A 13,353-nucleotide genomic window follows, 5' to 3' on the forward strand; every position below is an offset into this window, starting at 1 on the left:
AGATATGTTCAGACATGTCTTACTGGCTTACTTTTCCTGCTTTAGCAGTAAGACTTCATATTTTAAAAGTGGGTCTGTGGATGAAAGTTAACTTGAACATTTCTTCAGTGAATTGGTGAATTCGTAAGTACTTTTTAACTTTAACATTCTAGTACTTTGTTGGTTAACTTTACAAAGTAGTCAAGAAAGCTCTGGTAACAAGAATGATAGGGAGACAGGAAGGTGAATAGAACTTTTCGCAGATCTTCTATTCATGTGGATGATTTTTATGCTGGAGACTAGGCCACTGTAATGCCCAGAAACATCACTTTGCAAACAAATGCAGGATTCCCACATTCCCAGCCCACATTCACTGTTATTTTTTTTAGGCGTTGGTTGTCCTTAAATGTGGTATTCCCTAGGCATAGGGGGAGGAAACAGTTCATCATCTCACACAGGACTAAAAGGGCAGGAAAATTAATATAAATTCCATTCCTCAGACCAACCAGTTGTTAACTGGAGTGAACATTTCTGCTCTCATGTTTCTAGTTAAGATCGCCTTGCCGCTGCGCTCTTTGGATAAATTGATTTCTTAATGACATCTTTCAGCAGGACATTGAGATTGGCACAAGTTGTGGTGCTTGTAAAATTTTAATTTGCTTTCATTAAGAGCTTCTCAGATAAGAATCTGTGCCAATTCATTGCTCAGACATTTTGCCTTTTGTTTGTTTCCTATGAATTTCCTAATAACTCTGCCTGTTATATGGAGGTGCCCCAGGTGCTATTATTTGCTATTGCTTGACATCTCATTGAATAAAATGTAAATTTCAGTGTGGTTGTTTGATCCTCAAATCTGAGGGATAGTTAGTTAATGCAAATGTTAAAAGTCACTTCCTGCCCCCCTTCATGCGCCCCTTCCTCCAGACAGCATTCCTGCAGAGTAGTCTCATAATTCAAATGTATTTTGCATAATGCAACATATTTCCATAAACTTTGTAGCTGTTGATTTGTTCCATTATTTTTTCATATTCCTTTCTTCCAACATGTAGGAGGCCAATTTGATATCTAGACATTGTTAGCTCTCAACAACCCGTCAATCCTATTCCCCCACTTTTTCCCCGTAATACATAGATACATAGACAATAGGTGCAGGACTAGGCCCTTCGAACCTGCACCGCCATTCAATGTGATCATGGCTGATCATCCACAATCAGTACACCGTTCCTACCTTCTCCCCATATGCCTTGATTTCGCTAGCCCTAAGAGCTCTATCCAACTCTCTTTTGAATGCTTCATCAGCCCCCACTGCCTTCTGAGGCAGAGAATTCCACAAATTCACAACTCTCTGTGTGAAAAAGTTTTTCCTCGTCTCAGTTCTAAATGGCCTACCCCTTATTCTTAAACTGTGGCCCCTGGTTCTGGACACCCCCAACATCGGGAACATGTTTCCTGCATCTAGCGTGACCAATCCCTTAATAATGTTATGTGTTTCTAATGTAATCTATTCTCTCTTCCCTCATTCTCCTGCTACCCGTAAACAAAACTTGCAATTTACACTTCCAATTGATCTATCTGCATTTCTTGGGGATGTGTTGGTAGTTGATTACTGGGGGACAGGACACCCCCCCACATGGTCACGGGGAGAAAGTTCAAATTCCACACACAGGGGCGGCACAGTGGCGAAGCGGTAGAGTTGCTGCCTCAGAATGCCAGAGACCCGGGTTCGATCCCGACTATGGGTGCAGTCTGTACAGAGTTTGTACGTTCTTCCCGTGACCTGCGTGGGTTTTCTCCGAGATTTTCAGTTACCTCCCACACTCCAAAGACGTACCGGTTTGTAGGTTAATTGGGCATGGTATAGTATGGAAAACAAACTGTCCCTATTGTGTGTCGGGTAGCGTTAATGTGCAGGGACCGTTGGTTGGTGTGGACTTACTGGGCCGAAGGGCCTGTTTTCGCGCTGTATCTCTAAACTAAATCACGAGGTCAGTGCACACACTGGTTGCCACGGCTGTAAGGCAGTATTGCTAAACTGTGCCACTGTACTGTTCTTTAATTACAACTTAATGTTCTCATTTAGAATGATCTATCTATCTAACAAAAAACAGTATTGGTGACAAATTTGAATGGCTGCCATTTATGTTTGATGTGATTTTTTTTTTTTGCTGTTCTTTATTTAAACATTAATAACCTTCCTTGGAATTTTGCGCGGATAAGGAACATTTAACCTTGATTAGAGAAATACATCTTACAATACAATACAATTTATTTGTCATTTGGACCCCTTGAGGTCCAAACGAAAAGACGTTTCTGCAGCCATACATTACAAAACAAAAAGACCCGAGACACAACACAATTTACACAAACATCCAGCACATCGCTGTGATGGAAGGCAAAAAAAATTATCTCTCCACTGCACTCCCAACTTAGTTGTTGGACGTGTTTCTTTGCTGCACACATCCAGTTGTAACATGTTTTTGTGTGTAGATGGCCAGTCAGTCAATTCATTCCATTTACATTCTCGAGTCACTTCAGCAACTTTGTATTACTTCCGTGTGGGTGAAGAAAGAAATGTGAGTGTGTTTGCAGGCTTATTCACTGCTGAGGCATGAATTACAGTGATCATAATAATCGATTATCTTGATTATTTAATAATCTTATCTGTTTTGGAAAATAAGTTGGAGAGTAAAGGATGGTTAAGGTGAGTGGTAGAATCTGGGAGGAATTGATGACAATATGGAGTGAATATAGTTGGATTATATTAGTATAAATGAGTAGTTAATGGTCAGCATGGACTTTCTGGTCCAAAGGGCCTGTTTCTGAGCTGTGACACGCTATGACTAAGGGGATCCTGAGGCACGATGTTGAGATTGGTAAAAATGTGTTACGTGGCCGCTGTTTTTCGCTGCACTTTATCCATCTGTTAATATTATGTTCAACCTTTTAAAATAGTAGATTAAACTACAGTGAGCAGACCAAACAGTGATAAAAGGAGTGACACAAAGTGTTGGAGAAACTCGACGGGTCAGGCAACATCTCTGGAGAACACGGGTAGGCACCTACGTTGTTATGGATGAGTCGGGCCGAAGACCATATTTTCTGTGCTGTATGATTGACGGAGTAAATCCTGTTTTCTGAGAAAATTGGTTTTGGGTATTGTTGCACAGTAGATTATTTACTGTGAATCATGTGCATCTTTGCCCCAGCTTGAATCCTTTGACTGCTCAAAGGTTCAATGTTTTTTTAAAGTCACATTTATCTTATTACAGTGAAATTCTTTTTATCACACAGTTCACCAAGGTATTACTATACATAAGCACAATCCTAGATTAACTACAAAGTGTATAGAAATAGTGGGGTTTTTCCGAGATCTTCGATTTCCTCCAACACTCCAAAGACGTAGGTAAATTGGCTTGGCATAAGTGTAAATTGTCCCTAGTGTGTGTAGGATAGTGTTAATGTAAAGCGATCGCTGGTCAGTGCGGACTCAGTGGGCCGAAGGGACTGTTTCCGTGCTTAATCTCTAAACACTCTTATTCCTCACTAAGAAACTTAAGGGTTTGCCATCCAGTTTTTGGTCTGTGCTCTCCACTGTTAAAGTCTCTCAAAACCGACTGTTCTGTTTCCTTCCTAAAAAACGGACAATTAAATGTTTTTTTCTTGCAGTGTTTATTATTCAGTTTCACATGTTGCAAAACTTTAGACATGGCCACCGCTATTTATAGATTCTAATAACAGGAAACAGCTGAGGTTAGAGTTGGGCAGACTGGTTGGATGAGTTCCTGAAACTACAGTCCCGTAACGCCTGTAAATATAATCGCAATTACCTTCGCAAGTAGTGCTGAATATTTATTTTGCTCTGGGTTTAGTGGCAGCAACGTTTGTATTCCAGAACCAGTAGGGCAGATTGCACATGTGAACAAGGGAACTTCTTGGAGGAATTTTGAGTGTGGCAGTAATTAATAATAATACGGTGGCGCAGCAGTAGAGTCGCTCCCTTACAGCACCAGAGACCCGGGTTCGATCCTGACTACAGGTGCGGTCTGTACGGAGTTTGTACATTCTCCCTGTGACCTGCATGGGTTTTCACTGGGTGCTCTGGATTCCTCCCACACTCCCTAAAATTGCACTGTTAACGAACTTAATTAAACTGGTAGCATTCAGGTTTTTGTCATAATCAGTCAAGAGTGTTTAATTGTCAATTGTCGTAATTGATTAAAAAAAAATAAAAAATAAAAAAATAAATAATTGTCAATTGTCACCGACAACAAGATAATGACATTATAACTTGCAGCAGCGTAACATGCCAGTAAATGCAAAACATACAGATAAGGTGAACGGGCAGAGATTGAGAAACTCCTCCACTCGGAGGGTAGTCCATAACTAAGAAAAAGCTACAGAAGCAGATACAATTACCACTTTCAAAAGACATTTGAAGAGTTACAGTGCCCTCCATAATGTTTGGGACAAAGACCCATCATTTATTTATTTGTACTCCACAATTTGAGATTTGTAATTAAAAAAAAAATCAGATGTGATTAAAGTGTACATTGTCTGATTTTAATAAAGGCAAATTTTATACATGTTTTTTCACCATGTAGAAATTACAGCTGTGTTTGTGCATACAGTGCCCTCCATTATGTTTGGGACAAAGCCAATCATTTATTTATTTGCCTCTGTACTCCGCAATTTGTGATTTATAATAGGAAAAAAATCAACAAAGGAGTTTTTCAAAGCTAAGAAATGGTCAATTTTTGAGTGGTCAAGTCAATCACCCAACTGAGCATGCCTTTTATAAGCTGAAGAGAAAACTGATGGGGACTAGCCCCTAAAACAAGCATAAACTAAATATGGCTGCAATACAGGCCTGGTAGAGTATTGCCAGAAAAGACACCCAGCAACTGGTGATGTCCATGAATCGTATACTTCAAGCAGTCATTGCATGCAAAGGATATGCAACAAAACACTAAACATGACTACTTTCATTTACATGACATTGCTGTATCCCAAACATGATGGTGCCCTGAAATAGGGGGACTATGCATAAACACAGCTGTAATTTCTACATGGTAAGACCTTGCGTATAACCTACTTGAACCCCTCCAATCTGGCTTTCGCCCCCTCCATAGCACAGAAACTGCTCTCCTCAAAGTCCTCAATGACCTCCTCACCTCTGCTGACACTGGTTCCCTCAACATCCCCATCCTCCTCGACCTGAGCGCAGCCTTCGATACAGTGAACCATAACATCCTGCTCACCAGACTCAAAGACCTCGGCATTGAAGGCTCTGCACTCAGCTGGCTCCGTTCCTACCTTTCCAACAGATCCCACTTCATCTCTCTCCACAACCACACCTCTGCTACAGCCACAGTCACTCAAGGCGTTCCCCAAGGCTCCGTACTCGGCCCCCTCCTCTTCATCATCTACATCCTCCCCCTTGGTCAGATACTCCGCCACTTCAACCTGGACTTCCACTGTTACGCCGATGACACCCAGATCTACCTCGGCACCAAATCCCCCCACAACCCCCCCTCCCTCTCCCATATCAACTCCTGTTTGTCAGCTATAAAAACCTGGATGCAACATAACTTCCTCAAACTCAACAGCGATAAGACAGAATTCCTCCTCATAGGCTCCAAAGCCACACTCAGCAAAATCAATAACCCCACTCTCACCATCGACGGCACCACTGTCTCCCCATCTCCCATCTCCCCAGGCCCACAACCTTGGCGTGATCTTTGATTTCACCCTCTCCCTTGAGCCTCACATCCGCCATGTCATTAAAACCTCCTTCTTTCATCTCCGCAACATCGCCAAACTCAGACCCTCTCTCACACCTCCCGCTGCTGAAAGACTCATCCATGCCTTCATCTCCTCCCGACTGGACTATTGCAACTCACTTCTCCTTGGCATCAGCTCCACCTACATCAACCGACTCCAACTGGTCCAGAACGCAGCCGCCCGACTCATCACCCACACCAAATCCTGGCATCACATCACTCCAGTCCTCAAACAACTTCACTGGCTTCCCATCTCCCACCGGATCACCTACAAAATCCTGATCCTCACCTACAAAGCCCTCCACCATCTGGCCCCCCCCATATCTCACTGACCTCCTCTCCCCCCTACCAACCCTCACGATCCCTCAGATCCACATCAGCCGGTCTCCTCTCCATCCACAAGTCCAACCTCCGCAGTTTGGGGACAGAGCCTTCTCCAGGGCAGCTCCCAGGCTGTGGAACTCCCTCCCCCAACTGATCCGCAATTCCGTGTCCCTCACCATCTTCCAGTCCCGCCTCAAGACCCATCTCTTCACCTCTGCCTATCCTTAGCCCCACGTCCCCCTCCCTTTTCATCTGTACATTAATTGCCTCATATTGTGTTTTGAATTGTATTCTGTCTTTACTTTGTGTACTAGTCATGTCTCTACTATTTATTTCATTCCCCTTACATGTTTTTCCTCTACCTGCTAAATTTTGAAGAGTTCTGTGCGGGATCTGCAGACTCCACCATGCAGGCGAAGGTGGTGGATACCAGGGAGAGAGTAATTTGGGGATGTTGTACACTCTTGCACTGTGCTCCCATCCTTGAGACCTATCCAGAATCCTTTCCGCAAGCAATGGTCAAGCACCCTGATTCAGATGGCTTTGAGCAAGCCCTGTCTTCGTCCACATCTACCTGCATGAGTGAAGTTGATAACTTTTGAGCTTGGACCCTCAGACTGATATGGCCTGCATGGGGTTTCATGGTGCAAATAAACATGTCGTGTTTGTCACACAGCAGGCCATCGTAAACTTAGTTTGGTTTTCACAGCTGAACCACTCCTGAGATGCTGTTGGCACATTTTCAGGGCTTGGACAACAAGAATTTATTTTTCACAGAATTAAAGTAGATGAATTAAGAATTTCATTGATCTTTTGCTGGTGCATAAGACTGGTTAGCACACAACAAATGCTTTTCACTGTACCTCTGTACATGTGACAATAAACTAAACTGAATTCATCAGAAATAACAAAGATCATCACCAATCTGTATGGTACACTTATACTCACAGACTGCCAATCAGAAAAACATCCTTCCACCCCTCCCTGTATGTTGGATCCAATGAGCAAGTTCACCTTGGATCCAATGTGCTTTAATCTTCTGGGCTGGCCTATCATGTGGGACCTTATCATATAGACACACTCAACCACTTTGCCTTCATCAATCTTCTTAGATATCTCTTCATAAAATTTATTAAAACAAGTGAGATTGGATTTTCCGCACAATAAGCCATGAACAGTCCCTGTCTTCCCAAATGTACATAAATCCTATCACTTGGGATCTTCCCCAGCAATTGCCTTCATCTGATAGAAAGGCAATGTCAGAGAAACCATGTTGTAGTGCAACAGAGATTTTATTTCCCTCTGGATACTTTTCCCACGTGCTAATCCACAACGGTGTTGAACATACAACATTGAACCATCAGGAACAGGCCTTTCAGCCAACAATGTTCATGCTGAACATGATGTCAAGTTAAACTAATCTCCTCTGCATTCACATGATCCATATTCCTCGATTCCATGTATATCCATGAGAAGGATTGAAATCTATTCTGTTGCCTATTCCATTAATTTCAAGAATAGAAGATAGACACAAAAAGCTGGAGTAACTTTGGAGACAGGCAGCATCTCTGGAGTGAAGGAATGGGTGATGTTTTGGGTTGAGACCCTTCTTCTTTAGAATAGGCCGGTGCTAGTAAACTTAGATTGAAATCAGGTCTTAAGAGTATTCATACAAGGGTGTGCACTTCATTCCAGCCGAACAGGAACAGCTCACCAACATGTATACACAACAATCATTGATGTCATTACATTCCATATGCATGACTTAATTAAACATCATTCATTGATTCACTGCAGTTGCCTCTTCAGAAATGATACTCAATCAGGATTTGTTTTAAGTAGCATCCTGATATGAAATACAACCATTCCAAAACCATTTCTGTCTGAAGAAGGGTTTCGACCCAAAACGTTGCCCATTTCCTTCGCTCCATAGATACTGCCTCACCCGCTGAGTTTCTCCAGTATTTTTGTCTACCAAAAAATATATAATTTAGTGAACTGTGCATATTTGTAAAACAGGAGGTGACGGAACAGCATACACAACAAAATCAAACAGCCTTTAAGCACTGAGACTCTCCATTTCTAGAAGTTGATTTTCTGTACCAGTGAAAATGCTTGGCAGCAATGGTATTAAACATTGATTTACATTGAAATGAAGATGCCCAGACAACTTCTGATGTTTTTATTGAATATCAATTGAACAAACACCAGAGGTTCACACTTCCATGGTTTATGCTGCCAAGAATCAGAGGTAACATTGGAGTGAAGCTTAAACTTAAGACGTGGATACAGGTGGAGGTCCCTCGTGCATGTTCCACCATTCAGTGATGTTGTGGCCGACCTTTTACCTTGGTGCCATATACCTGCACTTACCCTTGCTTTCCTTAATATCTAAAAACTATCTTTAAATTGAATGTACAGTTGAGTCACAACAGCTCCCTTGAGTAGAAAACTCCAGCATCACTATACTCGGTGTAGACATTTATCATCTCTGTTCTGAATTACTGACCCCTAATGTTAAGACTGATCCCTTGTGTATGATCCCATTCTATGACTCTCTCATAAGAAGAAGTAACTGTTCTGTTCTAACCCTATCAAGCCCCTTTAACAATTTTAAAACAAGGAATGGGGGAAATTGGAAGTGAAATCAAAAATTGCTGAAGTTAATCAGACACCATCTGTGAAAAGGGAAACTGAGTTAATGTTCCCAATCACAAATCCTGTGTCAGATCTGGGGGGGAGAGAGAAAACAAGTTATTCAGTTGCCGAAAGGGTGGGATAAAGCAACGGGAAAAAAAATGATTTGATGAGGACAGGATTGCCATGGTGATGCGCTGTTGATAAAGCTATCTGGATGATATTATTAAGGAAAGTTAGAGACAGTAAACAAACAAAAAATGAAGTGCAGGTTTGAGCTACAAGAAATACCATTCCATCAAACTACTAAAGAGAAGAAAAACTGAGTTGATATTAATTTACAGCAGGGCTGACCAGTTCTGAAGCAAACCAAGACAGCGAGGTACAACATTAAGTGTTTGAATTCAGTGTTCAGTCGAGAAGGTGCAACAAATTCAGGTGGTGGGTGAGGTTTTGTTGCTCAGGCTTGCATTGTGCCTCATGAGACCAGTACAGGAGGCCACAGAATGATAGATTGGAATGGGTTTCAATAGAGAATTAAAGTGCCAATTATGCGTTTTTCAATGAGGCAGGATTTCCCAGGCACAAAACCATGCCGACTTTTCCTTTTTGTCCCTGCCTTTCCAGGTGATCCCAAGAATCTTAATCCCAAGAATGACATTTCTATTCTAATACATTTTGCAATAAAAACCAGCATGTCGACTTGGCTTCCTAATTGCATGGTGTCCCTGCATGTTAATTTATAGTGAATTCTGTACAACAATAAGCACCTTTCCATCTCTCTGCTTTTAAAACGTGCTTTGCCTTTGCTTTTGATTTTTTTGCTCCACATTTTTCACACATTACATTATTTTGCCATGCGCTTGCCCATTCATTTTCATCTACCTGTATCCACTGAAGCCTCCCTTTATCCTTCTAGACCATAGTGCTACTCGCATAATTTCATTGGCAATTGCGTGTGTGTGTCTGTCTCTGCAGAACTCCATTAGTCACAGTTTCTAAATCCGTTAATAGTCCACCTGTCCCTCCACAACACCCTGTTGGGTAGGCTTCTATCAGAACAGCCCAACACTGGTAGAAACACCCTGATTTCTAGATTTAATTGCCTGTATACAAGAACGATAAATAGCTGTCTTATTGACAATGTTTTATCACTGGGCTAACCATGCCAGTTTTTCTACAGCAAGGTATTGCATACATTTTAAATGGCAGCATAATGTTCAATGAAATTCTGAGAAAAGCTGTTCGACATTCACAAAGATGCTGTTCATATACTCTTGTAAATTTAAATTTAAAACATTGCAATACTTTGTTCTACGTCCTTAAAGACTGAATTAATGTTATGCTTTGAATGTGCTTCTCGTATTTTCATGTGCAAAATGTGAACGTTTAATCCTCCTATCACTTTGTGCCTGGAATTCCCATTCATCAAGCCAAGCTGGAATTAACTGTGTGCGTGATGAGGTGGAATATTTTTTCTGAAGCTTAGTTTGACATCCTTATAATGACTGGAACTCCCAATCGCTTTGAAAATGGTTCAGTAGCTGTGGAACTGGTATTTCTACTTTCGCTCCTTGCTTCTGTTGTGTTTGATTATGCCTCGGAATCCTGTCAGAAATTGATGAGTTTTTCACAGTATTATGCACTAAATTATATTTTTGTCTATTATGTAGGGCTATAATCATTTAGAAACTCATTAAAGTATTGAGGCAATGTTTTCATTTTTGTTTCAATAGGTGTCAAAAAAATGTTATGAGGTGATTTACTGCAAAGGTGTTGGGCAACCACAAACATTAAATAAAACTACAAATCTGAAGAAATCACCTAAGCACCATGGCATGCAGCGTGGACCTTGATAGTTTTGATCATGCTCCTGAGATCAGGTGAGTCACTTATCCTTCCGGTGAATTACTTTGTTTTTTGACTCGGATCAGGCGTTCAGTTTACCAAACAGGAGATTATAATTCCTGGTCAACTGTGAGGTAGTTTATAAATATTTTTGCTCAGGACAATAATTGTATGCCCTTTCCAAAAGAACAATTTAAAATCCTGGTCATGCAATGTGTTTGGATACTTCATGTGTGCACAGCTTCCTTCAGATGACCCCCCCCTCCCCCCAGGGAACAAAGCCTGAAGAGACCGTACAATGAGTGAGACGATGGTTTGCAGGACGACTGAGAATGGAGACGACTGCTTCAACGGGCCTTTGGCCGGCTGCAGCTGGGACTGTAAAATGGCGCCAAAATGATACCTCTTGCATTTAGACTCAGTGGGCTGTTCTATACATTCTGTACTAACTGGGGGAAGATGCTTATGTATGGTGATAGTCTTGCTGATTTGTATGCAAAACAAGTATTTCACTGTGCCTTGGTACATGTGATAATAATGAAACTATTGAACCATTCTTCTTCTTGCGGAGGCTCTTCTTGCACAGCCTAAATTTGTAGATCAAGTGGCATGAAAAACTACATCTATTTGTATGTGCACGTTGGGTTGTTTACATTAGTTGAAACAGGGTGGACCATATGAAGGTTGCAATCTCCCACCCCATTGAACCATTAATATCTGTTCTGTTCTTCATCCTTCTGTGCATATGACATGTATATGTATGGAGGCCTTATGCAAGTGCACTATCAATAATAGAAAATACCATTGTTTTCCACTCATGCCACCCAACTTTTTGTAGTTACCTTGGAGGACTTTCTATTTGCTGTTTAAATGTTGTATCACTGGCTGACCAACCTCCTGGAAAGTGAGCATTTATTTCAGATCTATTTAAGGAGACAAGACTCCAACATTTTATAATTGTTAAGCTAAATGCAGTTTTTGCCCACTGCCAAAGATATAAGGTGAAGGGTGAAGCTCCATGAGCCAAAGCTCTTCCACAATAGAAATGTCTCAGATCATGAGGGAAATAGATAGAGTAGATGCACAGAGTCTTTTACCCAGAGTAGGGGAGTCAAGAATCAGTTTAATGTGAGAGAGGAAAGATTTAATAGGAAGCTGAGGGGCAATTTTTTCACATGGGTATATGGAACGAGCTGCCAGAGGGAGTTGCGGCAGATACTATAACAACATTTAAATGATATTTGGACGGGTACATGAACGGGAAAGGTTTCGAGAGATATAGGCCAAGATGGCAAATTTCTGTTTCTGTGTTGCATGACTCTATGACTATTTATTTATTTATTTATTTATTTATTTATTCCGAACAAGTAAAGACATTAACGACATTAATATTAACAAAATCGAAATTATCAAACAATTGGACATTACAATCAATATTTACAAAGCAATGAGAAGAACAAAATCAAAGTTCCAATGTCCAACTCTGTGAAAATGCTTGGCAGCAATGGTATTAAACATTGATTTACATTGAAATGAAAAAGCCCAGACAACTTCTGATGTTTTTATTGAATATCAATTGAACAAACACCAGAGGTTCACACTTCCATGGTTTATGCTGCCAAGAATCAGAGGTAACATTGGAGTGAAGCTTAAACTTAAGACGTGGATACAGGTGGAGGTCCCTCGTGCATGTTCCACCATTCAGTGATGTTGTGGCCGACCTTTTACCTTGGTGCCATATACCTGCACATACCCTTGCTTTCCTTAATATCTAAAAACTATCTTTAAATTGAATGTACAGTTGAGTCACAATTCTGGCAAATAGATAGTGGGCTACTTGTCTTTTTTTAAATTCTGCAAAATAAATATCTTCAAGTGAACTCCGACTGACTGAACCATAAAATGTTTCAAAGCAGCATTAATTTGGAGTCAATTCAACTTGCTGTTGCTGCTTTATTAAATGATTAAAGCTGGAAAATGTTTGTTTAGTAGATTAGCCCATCCTACGAATGCCTGGTTTTAATGATAATACGTTTGAGAAAACCGCATGAACCACTGTGGAATTTCTGAACATAAATTATGTCGTTAGAAATTGTGCCAGTACTGATCCAAATCCCAGAGTACTTTCTGATGAGCTACGAATTCTTGAAAGTTGAAATGGGGCTTTATATATATATTTTAATGTGTTTGACAAGAACGGTGTGCGTTTTGAAACTCATGTGTTTTGTTGTCAGAGGTTCCAATAGGCTTGGTGCATAAAATATAAATATATTTTAATTCCAGTTACGATGATCTTGCTTCTCCTGACTCTTGCTTTGATGAAGATGTGGTTCATGATTCCTTCGCTCATCTACTCTCAGAACAAAGCCATCAAGAAATTGAGCCATCGGAGGTGATTGAGTTGGAGGATCTGCCCACTGTGGGCTTTGGTAATGCCCAGTTTTGTTTTAAATTATCTATCATTTCTGCAGGATCGCAAATGTGGAAATGTCATATCTATAATTAATTTCACACAATCATGTGGAAACATAAACACCAAAGGTGTGGGGTTAGAGGAGAGTCATTTCGAAGAGCAGATGGTTATTGAGGAAGGACTTCCAGAGCATGAGGTCTCCAACAGCTGAGGGCCTGCTGATAAAATGCACACAACTTGAAGCTGAGGAACAGGGTCTTGGGAATGTAGTCAAACAAGGGGAGAAGACTTTGATAGGAGGGGATTGAAATGTGAGGGTGTGCATTTCATATTTGGGGCTTTAGGGATCGAGTGCACGTGTGGGTGAGGAAC

The 13,353-nt window shown here is 41.0% G+C and overlaps 1 protein-coding gene across 4 annotated transcripts in view; it reads left to right on the forward strand.

Annotated features, from left to right (window-relative positions):
- Window positions 1–13,353, forward strand: part of tmc6 (transmembrane channel like 6) — a 78,251-nt gene that overhangs the window by 17,345 nt on the left and 47,553 nt on the right. For 2 of the 4 annotated variants that reach the window (XM_033044313.1, XM_033044316.1), the window contains exons 2-3: window positions 10,457–10,603; window positions 12,852–12,997. In XM_033044313.1, coding sequence (XP_032900204.1) covers window positions 10,554–10,603; window positions 12,852–12,997 — 196 coding nt within the window. In that variant the 5' untranslated portion in view covers window positions 10,457–10,553. Of the gene's footprint in view, window positions 1–45; window positions 124–10,456; window positions 10,604–12,851; window positions 12,998–13,353 lie in introns of those variants that run through there. The other 2 variants (XM_033044314.1, XM_033044315.1) reach the window with 2 other exon arrangements.

This window comes from Amblyraja radiata, chromosome 26 (assembly GCF_010909765.2).
Source record: "Amblyraja radiata isolate CabotCenter1 chromosome 26, sAmbRad1.1.pri, whole genome shotgun sequence".
NCBI classification, from domain to species: Eukaryota; Metazoa; Chordata; class Chondrichthyes; order Rajiformes; family Rajidae; genus Amblyraja; species Amblyraja radiata.